The sequence below is a fragment of the Opisthorchis viverrini genome, assembly GCF_000715545.1.
Source record: "Opisthorchis viverrini unplaced genomic scaffold opera_v5_20, whole genome shotgun sequence".
In the NCBI taxonomy this organism is placed as follows: Eukaryota; Metazoa; Platyhelminthes; class Trematoda; order Opisthorchiida; family Opisthorchiidae; genus Opisthorchis; species Opisthorchis viverrini.
This window is the reverse complement of record NW_008751676.1, coordinates 3,193,484-3,211,631: the sequence shown is the minus strand read 5'-3', so window position 1 is coordinate 3,211,631 and position 18,148 is coordinate 3,193,484. Positions and strand designations below refer to the sequence as shown.

Below are 18,148 nucleotides of genomic sequence, written 5' to 3'. Positions count from 1 at the left end.
GCAGCCGACGGTTAGACCCGTCGGTTTAATCTGCTGATCTCCTATCATATCTTGTAATCATATTAAAATATACCCCCATAATGAATAATATCGTGCTGAAAATAATTTACCCCCTTGTCATTAACGCAGACGGACAATCTCGGACTGCAAATAACAATACACCTGATCGGAAATGTGATTCTATCAAATCAAGACTGAAGAACTTGCAATCATCAGCAGCTAAAGTAAAAAACTGCTCCTGCTTAAAACGTGAAGGGAAACGCGAGACAGCTTACCATTGACTAATTCACAATTCCATGTGGAGGCCATGCATCGTGCCAACGTCGTTTTTCCGGTGCACGGTTTGCCGACAATGAGAAATCGAGGTCTTCTCTGCTTCCAAATTTGAGTTGGCAACTGAAAAGAGTGACAAATTTTAGGAGCACCACTAATTTTTCTCAACTATGCGCAAGTAGCACCTAGGAAGTCGACACCGTCGATTTTCGATTTCGCAAGCTGCCGATTATCAGGTCGAAGACAAAAAAGAGAGTATACGTATGCATAAGTCTCTCGGGAAGTGGCATCCAATTTGGAAACTACTCCGTTTTTCAAGGTCACTGATTATATCCTAGTACCTAGGTGAATAGTTGTCGGAAAAGCTACCACATCACATCAGATTCCGCTTTACTGCACTTCGCTTCAAGAAATTATAAGTCGGATGAAGCGAAACTTACCTTGCTATAAAACAGTTGTTGACCTCAGTGAGTGCACGCTTTTACACGGGGATTTGATACAAAAAGCAATTTTCAGTCAAGAATTTTCGTTCCCAATGGATGTACTGTAATAATTGTCTGGAAGAACGGCTGGTAGAGGCATAGACTGACGACGATAGGAGAATCATGCTCGTGATCAACAACATAGTTTTTAATTAACAAAACTACTCGAATCCGTAAGTCGTTCTAGTGAGATGGGCACATGAGCGATATCAAGTGATATTCGAACTCCTTATATCAGAAGAGCCATTTAGTTACTTTTTAAAGCTAAGTGTAAGTGCATAAGAACCGCTTTGTGTAGCCTCATTGCTGAGTAGGCTTTGTAAGCTGATGACAGCTACATCCCTCAGTTATTTATCCGGATGTAAACTTTCGAGAGGGAGCTGGAAAAAAAGACATTTGGGGTTAGTAAGCCCTCTCTTATTTGCGATCAATTTTAACGCATGTAACCGTTTCTGTCACTCGCCTTCTATGTCTGCAACAAGTCAAGCTTAAATGGCACATGAGCTCCGCACTGAAACGCTGTTACGATATAACAGATAACTCTTATTTGCGATCAATTTTAACGCATGTAACCGTTTCTGTCACTCGCCTTCTATGTCTGCAACAAGTCAAGCTTAAATGGCACATGAGCTCCGCACTGAAACGCTGTTTCGATATGACAGATAATCAGATGGAGGGAACACTTCAATAGGGGAATAGATGCCGTTGCCGTGATCAGTCCACTCAGGCTATGAGTCATGAGATGCTTCCTATATAATGTTATATGAAATCATGATCAAAGCTGCTGTAAATCCACCGGTGAAACATGGCTTGAACCTACCTAACTTGAACCTACTTAACTCAATCTCAGAAACACATTATGGCGTAAATAGGTAAAATAATTCCATTTGTATAACCATTACCGCGCAACTTGTTGGAACAAAGTCGGAAAATGGAAACCTCACTGTGCAAAGCAAACTATACTAAACAGCTTAAAAATCCTGTACGCTCATTTCATCCCGGTTGATAATCACCAACAGTGTCCATCTTACGATCCCGCAGGCGGATACAAACCCTCACTGAACGGAAACATTTACTTCAAAGAGGTGTCCAATTTATCTTTCACCAAAATCAGGCATAGTTGTATTCCCACGCAGTTTATGTAAACAAATAAATCTGAATTTAACGGTGGCACGGGTTGTGTTGGGCATCTTTGTTTGCCCAGTGGTAACTTTCACTGATGACTTTCATGGTTTATCGTGGTTGGCTGTAACCGAAATAGACTGAAAAAGTTGTTTTTAGTGTATGTGGCGTAAAACTGTGCTATATTTTTTGACAGGGCAACGATTGTCTTTAGGAAAAGTCCAGCTTGAAACCGAATAGACTAGTATGGAAGCTATGGCGCAAGCCACCAAGTTTTGATAATTTCCACATAATTTGCTTCCTCTGTCCATGTACTTTGCTTATCTGTAACCGCCATTCACAATGCCGAAAAGGTCGTCCCGTCTGATACTGGTATATTAGCAAGTGCGTGTGTTTGTGTAAATGTGCGCAGCAGACCTGCTTACTCATACCTCTTCATACTCTGCGGAGGTTGTCCTGACTTGCTCTGCAAGGATTTCCCTGTAGACGCACCGCCAATCAGAATCACGAGATTGCCCTCGGAAGGGACGACACTGCAGACCAACACTGCAGGTCCAACACTCCGATCGACGTGATTTAGTGTGCGGATCTCGACACTGCAGTGTCCAGGCCAGTGACAGACTTGTGCAAATGCTGACGCCACGAACTTGGGCCATTAAGGTTTACGTAACTTTGCTTACCTTTGTGTCAATAGAACCCAATTCTTCCTTTTGATATTCAGGATCGTCAAACCTACATATGACCGAAAGTTCTGTATCGGAAAGCTTAACGCTAATTTCATTTGATGTGAAAGTCCTTGCAATCCGGTTGATTTTCGTTTTCTGAACTTAAGGTAGTGAACTTGTATAAATCACATAATCTTATCAGTTGATTATCCTTACTTCGCTGAATTTCGCTCCACATTCACGGCAGCAACCATGATTCTTATGCTCGTCGCTCTTTATGTCAGACTCATTGTATTCCATCGCATTGTCAGTAATCGAACGTTTCCTAATCCGAATGAGACATGGACCGGCCGGCTCATCAGAATTTTGAACGCCTGCTGTATCTGAATGCGAGCCTTTAGAAATTGACGCCGTTCTAAGCCTTTCCAAACTTCCGCCAACCTTCGACGGCTTGAGTCCGAATCGATCTATCAGTCCTCTGATGGTATCTATGAGAGCCTGAGAAAGTAAGGAGATAAATGTACCGGATGGAAATAAATTGAAATAAGTGAAAAAATCATAGAAGTTATAGTATATTCAAACTGATAATAAACTTCCGCTTGTTCTTTCGGATTCCGTATGACTGGAGCAGACTAACATGGGGTCTTGGTGTATGTTTTGCGGCACTGATTAACGATCGCACAATAGATAAAATGCGATGAATAGAAACACCTACAGTTACTTCATGGATATGGGACAGCTGGAGACAAAAAAAAGGCGTGAACTGAAGTCGGGATTGTAATAAATACCGGATTTGATCTCATTCATGAAATGTTCAATAGCGGGACGCACCTTCCCCATTTCATTTGGACACAACGTGCCGTCAAGGTAGATTACAGAGGATGCCGAGCAACGTCCCAAAAACTCCACGAGTGGTGTACTGACATGTTCATTGTAAAACTTGAAATGCTCGTCCAATATTTCTGGTAGCTCCTCATGTCGCGTAAGGAGTCGCTTTTTTGTTTCTTCATCAATTTTGGGGAAGTCACAGCTACCAGAAACTTCCGATTGTAAACCGTAGCTGGCGCTCGAATACAGTGCACCGGTTTCATGATCCACACGTACTGTTTCCCAACGTGCACGAAGCTCTTCATCCGATATCTGTTGATATTTGCATATTAATCATTATAGTTAGGTATAGTAAAGTGGATTATCTACAAACAGAAAGGTATACAAAAAATGCATCTAAAGCCACCTATAAATGGTAGTGCATCCAACAGTTTTTGTAGGGTAATTTTTCTACGCCTCACAGCATAAAATCCCAAACTAAAGTCTGCTAAACGTCCGCCCTATGCACATCTCACTCGTACAATGCCTAGGAGAGTTATACGTGTGGCTACCGCCTGAGAATCCAATCGTGACAAACGCACCAGCTCAAATATTCTAATGTACAAAAATGGGCTGTATGTCAGTTACACTCTGGGCACTTATTGGCGCGTATACTGGGTGCCGTCGTCCTAATTGCTGCACCATATGGACACTATCGAAAGAAAGTTGAAGTAGCCAGATGGGAGTTTTGAAGACAAAAGTGAGCAAACCTGAGACGAGTAAAATAAACTGGACACCGGTGTTGATAGACTTTTACTTTAGAGGTGAGATCCAACAAGTGCTCGTTGGGTAAGTCTCAATTCCACATTGTGGCAAACGGTAAATATGACCATTTTTAGGCAAATTATGAGCGGAATTAGTGGTTTATACAGAACCTTTTAAAGTCAAAATACAGCGTAATGGAATGAGCCCGTAAAAGAAATCTTTGGAAGAGGTTGCTCGCGGCTACCGAAACGTCGGATTATAACATCTCATTCCACCCAGCTCTGTTTTGATTTTAAAAGGTCCCATATTATACACCAAATGTCACTCAATCCTTTTAAATGTACCCTAGCTGAGTTTCGCCCGAACTCATGAGACTTGTCAATAATGAGATTAGTGCAAAATTGTCGACCATGTCAGACATATTGGCAATCTTTTTTCAATGCTTCTTTTGCCCTCACTCCAGGATCAGTGGATGTGTGAACCTAAACTGGCAAAGTGAAGGAGGTTCGACGAGGCCAGTTAAATGTCACAGTATCCGCGGTTTTTCTCCTGTCTGATCAAGGTTTTCTCAACCACATTCTGTTCTCAAATACCTTCAGACCCTAAGATTCAGATACACAGTCATCGCTGAAAACCGTTTTTTTGGAAATCACCAGGAGTGTCCACTGAATCTAAGCGATACAAAATTTAATCTGCGAGTCAGAGTTTGTATATTCTGGTGGGCCACGAGCATCTAAACATATCGTAGACAAGGAAAGTATGCATAACAACAAGCCCGGTCATTGTACAGTCTTTGTTTTCTAAAGAAAATCAAGGTAATGTATAACTTTGTAATATTATCAAAGCGCTCAAATAAATGACGAAGTTTTTGCACTAGTATTTAGTGTGACTCTTCTTTCAGGAGTTCCATCGGGTTATGGGTGAACCCAGTTACGAAGGGAAAGTTACTCATTGACGGATCTTCGCAGGATGACCGAAAACTCACAAGCGATTTAAAAACAAGGGTTTTTCTAATGAAATTCTGCTAACCCTGGCCAACAAATGATGAACACATGGATGTGCCAACGAATGCTGTCTGAATTTTTTTACCAACTTACAATTTGCCTAGTGAGAAATGAATAGATAAAGCTGCGGTATTTCGCGTCATGCAAGGACTTAAATGGCGAGTAAGAACTCACATGAACAGCTCTACACAGCTCTGTAGAGCTCTATAGAGCTCCACAGCTCTACTGCTGCCTTCGTTAACTACACGATGTACCCGTCCACCTTACGGGCGCAACAGGTGACCCACACATTCACATTTTCAGATCCTATTAAGAGTAGCCAAGGTCCACAGGACAGTCTTCAACCAACAAAAGGTGATGTGATTACGACCAGTTGTCAGAAGAGTGTTGCGTCATCCATATTGCGGAACTAAGTCTGTTAACAACTCAGAGGCAGTCATGGTCACTGGCTTTCAGGACAAGGTGTCATTAGCATATGGCACTTCCCTTGGGAAAAGACTACCCTATGGGCAGACATACTTTAAAAGCCCACACCACAGACTAGCATTCATGATAATGTCCAAAACGCACAGAAATTGAAGGATTCAGTCTAAAAGTTCAAACAAGAGAAGCCTTTGGGTATATTACACCTTACAAACAAGATTTAAAAATCACTACATTTTGCCCAGTATCTCTGCCAGTGGGTCAGTGAAGGTACCACTAAAGGATTGCAAAAAATGAACCAGTAATGGGTTTCATCTCCACATCCTATCACGGGTCGGCTGCTGAAATGCATGGACGGACCTCCCACAGTAAACACAACGGTCTCTTATTTTAAAGACTTTAGGTATCATCGAATTAATACTTTTTGATGCAACACAGTGAACGGGGACACCAGGACTGCGGTAAAGATACGAAAAATAGCGGTCCTGTTTGGTCTCCGGAAGCACCAATCCGGTCGATATTCTAGCCATGAAATGAAAGGACACCGTGAATTTCTCCAGCAGTTGCCTGAATGCTTAAAGCGGAAAGGTGTGTGGATTTTGATGCGGGCTGTTGTGCTGTTTGCTACCGCTGTGGGTAAGAAGTAAATAAATGGAAAGGAACGCAAGGCCAGTTAAAATAAAACAAGCTCTTTCGGTGAAAAGTCGAGAAAAATGCCTTAGTGATGGAGGAAAGTGAGGGTGCATAGGTAGTACTATAAGTTGCGCTACATTCCTTGATAAAACATCCCCTGAAGTAGTGGTGCTTGATACACTCGTCACTCACTTGGAAAACAAACCCAACGGAAAAAGTTTGAAATTGGAAAGTCACGTGGTCTTAAATTCTGGATTGCCGAGAATTCCTTTCGCATTTCTAATGTGAATAATCGAAATGTTTCTGAACACCAAACACAGACTCAGTTATACTGACAGAAGCAATGCAATAAACAATAAGTTGGGTCCGGATGACAGTCCAGTTGATTGGTCTGATAAAACTAACCCATTGATAAATGAACGTTGCGAAAAATCCCGTATTTATTGGCACATCAGCTGTGACAAAATTGCCATAAAAATTTAAAGCAGTATGTACAAAGAGGTATCCGAAATAAGGGCGTCTTCCTCGAGAACCAAGTTTTGAAAACTGATGTCCTGCAAGAATAACAAGGGGTGTTTAGCCCATTATCGAAACTTTTCAAACACTTCTCCCCCTTGTGGCCCCTGTGGGTTGAGCACGACCCTCCCCCCCCCCAAGAATAGGAGTGAGGTTGTGCGTACCAGTATTGGTAATTTATTTCAAAGCATCTATTATGAACTGTTTGCTGCTGATTTCTCCGTCAATAAGATCCAGGTGTTGAGCACATTTTGCCCCACGGCTAACGACCAACAACATGCCCTCCAATGAGAACAGTGAATCCTCGGCTTGCTGATGTTAAATTTCACACATGGAGCAATTTAGCACTGCCCACCGGTCGGTCATTCCGATGATGCTAAGACCCTACCCGATGACTTTATCATCATAAATTCTGGTCCCAACCGTACTGGTCAAATATCTGGTACCGCATCTCCACTTCATAGATTGCATCAAGAAATCAGTTCAGTTCATGTTCGCTGTGAATTTTCATAAGGCTTAAATACAAAAGTTCGATAAGCGATGGCGCTCTGTTTAATGTGCTGCATCTTTTATCACGCGCTTCACACTTGCACAGTGTAATGTGCCACCACAAGACTGGATGGGGTCAAACCCAAACCTCATGCTCGCAGGCGAGTAGCTAAACGTGATGGATAAATTTGTTGACCTGGTTTAGTGTATAAGTTCCGGTTGGATGGCTGGAGACAAAGTTGCCTCTCTTATCTGGAAAGCCAGGACAGCTTCCGTCAACCTCCGACACTTATGATGGTGGCTTTAAGTCGGCTTATTTTTCAGTGGCAGATTATGCACTGCGACGGTTCTATCCATACTGCCTTATGGATAAGAAACGCGATCTCTAAGCACAGAGGACTTACAGAGGATTTCAATGTTTGACGATCGATGTCTCCAAGACTAGGACTTGTGGGAAAATCAGCTTAGCAATACCGAGGTAGCCAGATGGTCTTAGGAAGAAAGAACTCTCCAACGACTGGTGGGTTACTCACGTTTCATTATTTACTCTGTGTTACGGTTCGGTCACGCAGCGAGCAAACAATATGATATGCGGATTGTGACAATACTCTATCCCCAGCTATGTTGCTTGATCCAGACTCCTAGCACGGCGGATAGTAAGAAGACGTAAAGCCTCGGACACAAACTTTAATGATCCAAAAACACGCGATCAACAGGCGATGCCCCGAGCTTCCGAACACAAATCAGCAAAACGATGGTATCGTGTCAATAAGTGGTCGGATTTAAATTTCTTGGGAAATCAATAGACCATTGATTTATTCATAGTTTGACCTTGAAGATGCCGGAAGTTCGCTAGCACATATAAAAATACAGCGTTTTTTGGGGGATATTGATATCCCCAACACTCTGGTTAAGAAATGTACTTTACATGTGACAGTACCTTCTGCCTCGCAGACCTCCGTTCGCGTAGCCCTGTGCTGAGTGGAAGCTACCAAGACGTAGACAGTGTATGGTCTGGCAAAGAAGTATGAAATCACTAAACGGGAAACTCACTCGAATTGACAGCTACCGCTTCGTTGAATGGAGACCCTAGGACTCAACTCATCAATGGTTAATGACAATAGCAGACTTGACTCAATCACGTAGTGTGTGGTGCTCGTGCATCAAAGCTATCACCTTCCAGTGTGTAGAGCCATCGCCTCCAATGTTTGGCTATATCTACCAAGCTCCCTATTTTCAGCTGACCGAAGTAATCGTACCCTTATTACGTAGTTTGTAGCTGACAAACTGACTGATTGAAAGATTATCAATAGATGTTGTGAAAGCCGCTTTTTAGAAAAAACCTATTATTACTGAAACATTCGGTTGTCAATATTATCCGAAGTATGTTTAGCGTGTTCCGCTATAGTTACTTATAAACGCATAAGATTTCCCCTACGATCGAGTAGAAAATGTACAAATCAACTGAATCATAAGTTCGTGCCAAGTTTTTGGGTATCCGCAGTTGACTTTAGTGTTTCGTACTTATTCCACTACTTCTGACCAATTGTGATAGGAATGCAGGAATCACGATTGATTTGCTGAAAAATGCGGAGAAATCCACTCATTGATCAAACAATGGCTAGGTTATATCGAGAAGATAACATGTACCTCCATCGCTGGCGGTCTGTTGTTCATAGTTCAGCTGTTGGATTCGAGTAATACGCAAAATTTTAGGTATTTTAAATGTTTGCGTCCAGGCATATGGGAAAAGTTGATGGTAATGGTCAATCGACTTGTCTTCTGGTCTTTTTAGTTGTGAATTTCAGCAGCCAATTCGCCACTTTCCGGAGAACCTGAATTTTAAATGGAATTATCTACACAAACACTACATGTATCCAAGGGATACTTCATGAGGTCCTTTTTGCTAACAGATTGGTGTGTTTACAACCTTATTCAGGCATGATAGTATTTTGTGAAGAATGAATCCTACCATAATGGTAGAATTCTCCAAAGGTTTTCTGGATTGGTAGTCCACGAATGTACCGCATATATCCGGCTTCACTCACGGGAAGCCTGACGAAGCCAGGACAATGTTTAGTTTACAGTCCCGGTTTCTTAACCCTCGGAGAAAGCGAACTCACAATGCTATGTTAGCTGTGCTCTCGTTGTCAAACCACTTCGCGAAAAATTTCTCACGCAGCCGAGAGGGCAAGTCGCTTGAGGTTCGTAAGCCAGTAATGAAGTAAGCGTGTTGCCCTGTCTCCCGACTCACAATGCTATGTTAGCTGTGCTCTCGCTGTCAAGCCACTTCGCGAAAAATTTCTCGCGCAGCCGAGAGGGCAAGTCGCTTGAGGCTCGTAAGCCAGCAATGAATTGAGCGTGTTGCACTGTCTCCCAGCTCAGCCATTCTGATCCGGCTGGATGGTGGGTCTGTGCAGCCGGTGTCAAATGATCCCAAAAGTGCAGCGCACTGTTTTGACGTAAGAATGAGATCGCTGGTGGCTAGGCCTGCGTGTACATATAACTGGTGCACAGGCGGTTCTAGCTTAGTGAATCAGAGATTATAGGTTGGGTGTGTGTTTGAGTGGCACGACAATTAGGCACTAAAAACGTGTTACAGCCAATTGATTATTATGTATGACCATAATTCTGCGATTAGCACGCTGTAGGATACTAAATGTCAGCTAAAGAAATACCACAAACCGACAGAGTAAAATCTAGTCCCACAAACCGCCCACATTTTCACAACATTCGAATATTCGTAATTGCAGTTTTTACTAAAATGAATTGAAAAAACAGCTTGTATGCTACCAAACAAGGAGTAACCGCTTGACTTTCTTGCTCTGCACCGTGAATTCTATGGACACATTTAAGATGATTAAAGGAACGAATAAAGCAATGGTACGGCTGTACTAGAGACAGTACGCTGTTGAAACACAACACGCGTGAAAAATCATGACGCATGTTTGTTGTCGAATTACATTACTAAATTTGCCCAAATGTGTTTGGCTTTCTAGAAATATAAATGTTAGACTCGGTTTCATCCATTATTATTCAATCCGTCCTGCAACGCAATAGGATTCAACGGCTTGACTGCTAACCCAAAATAAATAAAGGATGGAACTGTCACTTTTTATAAACATCGTAAACACCCATTTTGTGACCCACATTCTGACAAGCCATATCAAAATTAAGATTACCGGTTGCCCAGAATTATCCGCTCTTTTGAAATTTTTCAAGCATTTCCTACCATCCGTCCCTATGCCAACAAATGTGTGCTACTTATAATCATGCGAATTTAGGAATGACGATTTCCCCCAGTCGAACTGAGACACTCGTGAAAACTCTACATATAATTCTGAGTCTTCTCGAGCCTTTTGTATTTACTGTGCCATTGTGTAGTCTTTGTGGTACAGTTGTAAAAGCCGTCTGTCACTCATTGAACAAAGTTGGAAACAGGAGCATGTCGTCCGGTGAATGGATTGGTTCTGTCTATTACGTACCGCTAGCCTCATAATTTTCATTCCCCGACAGAAAGTCTGATTAGCTAATTCTATATCCATTATATCAGCTGTAAGACCCTCGCAAAGTGATTATATTTGCCAAAGTTTCGTTCACGATGATTTGTGGAGCTGGGGTACGTAGCTGTGCTTTGGAGCCGGGAACTGGTAATTTGATCTGTTCACCATGGCAATTTATTGATTATTAGTGCTGTAAATTCGACTGCAGAATCCTTGGCAGAGTCGACCTCCTTCGGCGTTCCAAATCATCATCGTCATCATCATCATTGACAGCAATACACCAGTAGTACCTACTCGTGCTCAACTGACATACAACTATGGAGGAAGAAAGCCTTAGTAAATGGCAGAAATAAGGCAGAAGAGTGGTGTCCTATTGTGAAGCCTTATATCATTAACAGAAACGATCAAGAATAGGGTGCCCACACCTTCGAGCAGCACACTGCTGACACTTCCGAATAGTAATTAAACGGCCGAAAAATGCTTTTCTGCTTTTCAACATCGAGTAGTTTCACTTATAGAATGAAATCTCGAGTGGAATTTTCCTAACTTTTCTCATACTGCGAACAAGTTTTGCAGCAAACAAAGGTTGAAATAGCTGATATTCAAAAGATTTCAAAAAGAATTTTGCCTATTAAATTTTGAATGATTTGCTTTGAATGGACTCATATTAGAAAGAAGAATGATAGCCATCCCACGAGTGAACGCCGTTCAAAATAATCAGTTCTAATCGCTCTTACCGGGAATAATCTCATATACTAGTGCTGCAAGCAAGTGAAACAACAGAGAACAAAACTCACCTCAAACTTGAGGTAACCATGAAACGGTTGAACGAATGAAACAAAACGAACGTCCAATGAGGATCTCCAAGGAGCAACATACGTCAAAATCGATCCAATAGTAGGGTGCCGGATAAAGCCGAGCCAGAAATTCTAGTTGGGTTGAGATATTGAGTAACTGTTGACTATAATTCGGCAGCCCGTCTAAAATGTAACCACTTTTGTGGCACTCAGGTGATTGAATGGCCTCGTTCAGCAAATTGAACACCATGATATCAGATAAATCTTCACCAGCTTGCATTATTTTTAAAATTTGCTGGCCTCTGCCTGTCCCCACTTCCAAATGTTGCGCAATCAGTTCGGAAGCTGTAAAATTGAAAAGGTTTTAAATGTATGCTTGCACATACAACAAACGCTACTTACCGTTGATGTAATGACAATCCCATGCTGTACATAATTTTTTGGCGAGCAGAGTTTTTCCAGTGCAAGGTTTTCCAACCATGACCAAACGCGGTGGTTTACCTTGCCAAAGCTGTTTTGCAGCAGCCTGTAACGATTCGGAGAGTAAAGTCCTACTGTTGACTATAATTCGGCAGCCCGTCTAAAATGTAACCACTTTTGTGGCACTCAGGTGATTGAATGGCCTCGTTCAGCAAATTGAACACCATGATATCAGATAAATCTTCACCAGCTTGCATTATTTTTAAAATTTGCTGGCCTCTGCCTGTCCCCACTTCCAAATGTTGCGCAATCAGTTCGGAAGCTGTAAAATTGAAAAGGTTTTAAATGTATGCTTGCACATACAACAAACGCTACTTACCGTTGATGTAATGACAATCCCATGCTGTACATAATTTTTTGGCGAGCAGAGTTTTTCCAGTGCAAGGTTTTCCAACCATGACCAAACGCGGTGGTTTACCTTGCCAAAGCTGTTTTGCAGCAACCTGTAACGATTTGGAGAGTAAATTCATGTACATGTGATAAGTGACTTACGAACTCTGCGGGTATTTCTAAATCTGTCGGTGTTGTGGTCCGCTGTATACTGCCTACTGTGATTGACGAAGGTTTCTGTTCCTGATGCAACGGCATATCGTTGAGCTTGCGAAATAGTTCCTGGATGGGTTAAATGAACCGAAAGGTACACAAAGGGTTGAGATGCCGGTAGTCTCACTTTCGTGTTATAGTTGGCCTTATATGAACCGCTATACGTATGAATGATTGATAAATTGACCTTATCGTCCACAGCTACACTTTTCCGGTATTTGTCCTAGCACTTACTTTGTAACAGAACTAAAACGATCAACCATAAAATAGTGTTGAGGGAACGTGGATTTGATGAAATTTTTCTTGCAAGCTCAAACGCACAGGCTGGCTAATTTCCTCCACTTGACATTGAATCAGGTATCCAAATGAAAAATGTATGTTTTTCGTGTTTTTTGAGCTCAGTAGTTCAGCTGAAACCCCATGTTTTCCTGCATCAGTAAACTTATAGTCGTTAAGTAAATGTTTCTTCAGGTTTTCCAAGTGATCTAGCGTGCTGTGACATCGATACATTGATTAATAGCTTTATAAGAAAATTACAGACGGACTTAAAACTTCCGTCCTATTAGGAAATGACCTTAATGAAAAGAGGCAAACAGCCTAGGCCTTGAACGAAAGCGATAGTGCATGAGTGGCAAGCTATTTTTTGTTACTTTTTACTTCCAACCAGTTACACATCTTAAATCAGCAAATTCTATCACTGAAATATTCCGGATCGCATGAAATTTTATCTTGTGTTGCACTCAAGACAAGGGGAAAAGTGGATTTTTGGCGAATATGTCATTTATATTTTTTTAATATATATTCATTTATTTATACTGTCTAATATAAATTTAACCTGATAGGTGACTCAACGTCCTGATAACACATTACAGCAAATTGCACCATCACGTATGCGGCAAAACGGTAGTTCACAGGTCTCCATTCACACGGATATTTATGTAAATTTACAGCTTCTCAATGGCTGTTGGGCTAAAAAATAACGTAACTCTGGGTTGAAGGTCGCAATATAAAAGAAAATAGGCGTGCTAGTTTCGAGTGTTTTGCAGTAATCTTTTACTGCCGTGCTTTGCTTGACACATAAATTGAAGAATATGGTTCGTTTTGTGTTATTTTACTAATACAGTGTTATTTAATTGAGAGATAACTGCACTATTCGCGGAAAAATTCAACACTCGGTACTTCTCTCTTCAAAAGTGCAGGTTTGCATTCAAAATCTTTGTGAATAGCTATCAAGCGACTTACCTTCCCTAGCTCCCTTGGACACAGCGTCCCATCTAATCTTATCACAGTTGTGGGGTCAAGACTTTTAATAAATTTATCCAACGGCTGCTCCACATGTTCGTTGTAGAATCTGAAGCTTAATTCCACGTTTTCCGGAAGCTCTTCATGCCGAATAAGTAGACGTTTCTTCATCTCCTCATCGACTACTGGGAAGTCACAGTGGCCTGTAGGCTCCGTGGCAACATCGTAGCTAGCCTTAGGGTACAGTTTACCAGTGGCAAGATCGATTCTCACGGCTTCCCAACGTGCACGTAATTCGGGATCAGGGATCTGGAGAGAGGTAACAATGAAAACGGTATTGCCGCCAAACTTCCAATTAAGTGGCCCATGCATTGAAAGCAACCAGTAGTTCACAGTTAAAATCATGAGAAGGAGCGCTTGCTCTGTGAAGTAAAACAACACCAAGTTAGACTGTAATGAATCGCCCGTTCACGATAATTTACTCAACTCGCCTGACGATCTTCAAACCGGCTGTCGAAGAGTTCTTATCAAGTTTGCAAACATTACACATCGAGTGTATCATCGATGAGTTGTATTTTTTCGGGAGGTGCTTTCTTCCTCGATTGTCGTTCGAAGCAGACATGCCTCAGTAATTACATGATTAGACATCCACAAATGACCATTCAGAGAGTAAAAGAACGCAGGTGTTCCACAGGCTCGCTGACAACCAAAGTTGCAAGATATACTAACTGAAATCCGGAGTTAGTCCCCAAACTGTTTCATGAAGCAATGATTGTCATAAAGCTTACCTGCCTATTTGACACTGATATTTCCCGGCTCACACAAGGTAGAGTAACGGTGGCACAGCAGTATGGTGAATATAGTCCCTGGTTTAATAGTTTTACAACGACGGAAGAGTTATCTGCATATTGAGTCCAAAGCATGGGGCTGATTCATGATAACACAATACTATCTAGTTTCTATCTTGCTGTGACAAGACCCGATGTCGGTGAACGTATAGGATTTCTATTTGTTGATATACTTTTTTCATCAGGTTTGAATTACATTATCATTTAAGTATTCAACGGCTTGTCTATGCTATCCCGTTTTGTTGTTCACTTGAAGTAGGTTGATTCTGACGGAACTCCATCATCGGTCCGGTTAGTCAATCAACAAATATTGAACCAGTTAATCAGTCAGGCATACACTTGTCGAAGCAATCCTTGTGGAATCACTTCTTAGTTCCCATTACTCGACAGGAGCTGGCACCAATTAGACAGGTTGCGGTCAAAAGTCGCCTGAACGTAGACCATTATACGAATGCAAACCTATCCAGTCTATCCAAAGCTAGGCAGTAAACGACATATTGGATACTAGAAGCAATCCAGGTGCATGTCGTTATAAAGCAAACCCAGTGCTGAATGAATGTTACAGAACTACGAATAACTGTCTCTGAATCGAGTAGTCACTTTTCTATAAGCGGTGTTTCGACAAAGAAGGGCAGTCTTGTTTTTTTTTTCGCGGAGCTTTGAGGTAAGGAAACAAAGCGACTTCAAGGGCGTGAGTCGTTATTCAATATTGAAGCGGAATTCTGGGCTGAGAACAGCCCGGCAGTCGGCTGTAGAAGATAAGAATACCGCATAAATAGGGGGCAAACGGAACCACTATTGGACGATCACGGAAATCGACTCATGACATCCTTCAGTCAGAAACTTGTGCGCCAAAATTTTCGCTCCACAAAAGTTAACGGAGTGACGCTTCCCGTGGAGTCCATGTGCACATCATAGACCAATGAATGCTAATAATTTATTTAGTATCGGCTTTGAGGGATCACTATCACTATGTAGAAGTTTTGCATAAAATAATGTCACTGATGTGTATCTGAATAAGTCTGATGAAGTGCGTACTCTGCGTATGCCTTTTTTTGATCCAGGAGGGAATCCAGGACAGGGATTCCCTTCACTCAAGTGCATCCACCTTAGAGAGAACCCAGACACTTGCGTTGCTAAGGCCTAGGCCTCACCCTAGTTCCGTGCACGCGCAAATCGCCCCAAGAGAAACAGTCGTCGCAAGCCCATGAGTTGCCTCACAAGCCCACCATCGGCGAATCGCGATAGGGGTTTGTGGAGGCATGCATCCTAGCTACCTTAACGGATAATCCATATGTAAGCCTATTGAAGACGAACGCGATATCAGGCAAATCAACAACAGTTTGTGGCACGCTGCCTTTAAACGGGAGCTGACACCTCAGTAATCCTCACGGTGGTTTGTTGGTTTTCGTAGCCCGACCCCAGAGACTAGCTGATAACTTCACCGCATATCGACCAGGCCTCTTCGTGCAACCGATTATGAGCGCATTTACAAGACCAGATGTCATGCAGCATCATGAAAACTGATTATCAAACCTGGTCAGGAAAGATTACAAATCCTTAGCTGCAGTGCCATACCTCCTGGCATGCTTAAATTGCACTGGAAGATCTGTTCGGTATATGCTTTGTAAAAGACCTCAGTTGGATAAGAAAACTAATTCAGTTTCCAGCAGTGGCAGATGGGTATTTATCAGACTTATCCACCAAGGGCAACTCAGAAGCCATCAATGAACTAAGTGCCTAATAAACGTGTGAAATGTTACCTGCCAAGAGGTGAGCGACACTCCCATCAGAAGTAAACTCACATCGATGAGGACCCAATAAGCCGGTTCGGGATAGACTCGAGCTAGGAACTCCAGTTGAGTGGGAATGGTTAGAAGCTTCTCGCTGTAATTTGGCATTCCATCTAGTATGTAACCTTTTTCTTTGCATTCCGGAGACTGCAATGCTTCATTGACAATGTTGAAAACAAGAATATCGGACAAATCTTCTCCTCTTTGCATGATGGAAATAATTTCCAGCCCCCTTCCGGATTTCTCCTCAATATGTCGGGTGATCAGTTCGGAGGCTTAAAAAGGTGCAAACGGACAGCAAGTGAGTATATGTTTGTTTGTTTTCTTGCTATCAGTAGTTTTTATTCTCAGGTAGGGCAACTCTATTCATCTTCGGTATTTCTCAAACTCGCTTAATCTAAAAAGAAGTCGTGAGGGATTAATTCACATTCATCATCATGCTATCTGTACAGACTTTGTAGTGAATACTATATAAGATTGCGATACTTCATGGTCTGTATAAAAATGGCGAACTACTGTGAGTTTCGAGGGGTACTATTAAGAGTAATAATACTGATATTTGACTGTCTTGTACAGAAACCGACAGCTAGGGATAAGACGTTATCGTATTAAAGCTGTCACATACAACTTGGTAACGATATATCTGATGGTAGTATAAGTAGTTTCGAAATTTTCAATCAGGATTTTGCCCTGTAAGTGAAGTTAATTTTTGGAGAAAAGCCGAGGAGCACTGTACGTTTGTTTCATCCTTATTGCCAATCATCAACAGTGCGCATCTCACAAAACTCCACAGAGTCTAGAACCCGCGAGCTGCCGGCTATTTAAACCGTTCATCAACAGTGCGCATCTCACAAAACTCCACAGAGTCTAGAACCCGCGAGCTGCCGGCTAGTAGTTTAAACCGTTCGACTACGAATTGTTGATCAGCAGAGTAATTTAGTCGTATCTGGACAGGATACAGCGCCGCTCATTTTCGTTCACGGGATTCACATCATGTGGTCACGTGTCAAGTGGCTTCTCGATTGATGACTTCTGATATGGAGATTTTGCTTACCTGATGAAATTAGCTTTCCCCCGAGCTGCTTGTAGATAGATAGTGTTGTGAAGAGATTTATGGCTTTTCAACTGAGATTTTGTTCCTTTAAATGCATTCATAAATTGTTTTCACTCACAGGACAAAATCTCAATTGAAAACCACATAAGTTTCGTTAGTATGTGACCTAACCACACTTATTTTGATCCACCTTTTTTGCCTTAATCCAAATAGGGTGAAGAAACCAGGTATAGATTTGTGTCTGGGTTTCTTTTTGAATGCAGTTATTTATCCGCGCAACGAACTCACGCACAGTATGTGTAAGTCATGACAAACTGAAATGTCCATGAACAAAAGAAGAATATATCTTCACTTGCATTTGAAATCGGTATGCATCCACAGAAAGCGTTGTGACATTCCATTTGAATTTATTTTTATATTGCTTCTGAGGATTGAATTCAAATTGGATTCCGCAAGTCAGAAACATTGTTGAGTTTGGGACATCACTTTCTCCTAGGTAGACAAGATTCAGCAAGGAATCTCCGCAAAATATTTTCAAACTTGAAAACTATGCGACATGTTTGTTTCTCTCCTTTCAACAAAGTTATAATTTAGTGGTACTACATTCTTTACCTCAGTTATCTCTATCCCCCGTAAAATGCATTCGGTATAGCCTCAAGAAGAAGTCAGCTTGATTTTGGAAGTATCAATACCTATAACAGGTCTTCCG

General features: G+C 41.8%; 1 protein-coding gene across 1 annotated transcript in view; it reads right to left on the bottom strand.

Moving 5' to 3' along the window:
* The window catches only part of T265_01856 (hypothetical protein), a gene marked incomplete at both ends in the record, with an annotated part of 42,540 nt that overhangs the window by 14,138 nt on the left and 10,254 nt on the right, over positions 1-18,148 (bottom strand). The window contains 8 exons of the mRNA XM_009165966.1: positions 276-396; positions 2,759-3,040; positions 3,374-3,682; positions 11,562-11,824; positions 11,882-12,005; positions 12,452-12,571; positions 13,745-14,053; positions 16,398-16,660. Coding sequence (XP_009164230.1) covers positions 276-396; positions 2,759-3,040; positions 3,374-3,682; positions 11,562-11,824; positions 11,882-12,005; positions 12,452-12,571; positions 13,745-14,053; positions 16,398-16,660 — 1,791 coding nt within the window. The remainder of the gene's footprint in view (positions 1-275; positions 397-2,758; positions 3,041-3,373; positions 3,683-11,561; positions 11,825-11,881; positions 12,006-12,451; positions 12,572-13,744; positions 14,054-16,397; positions 16,661-18,148) is intronic.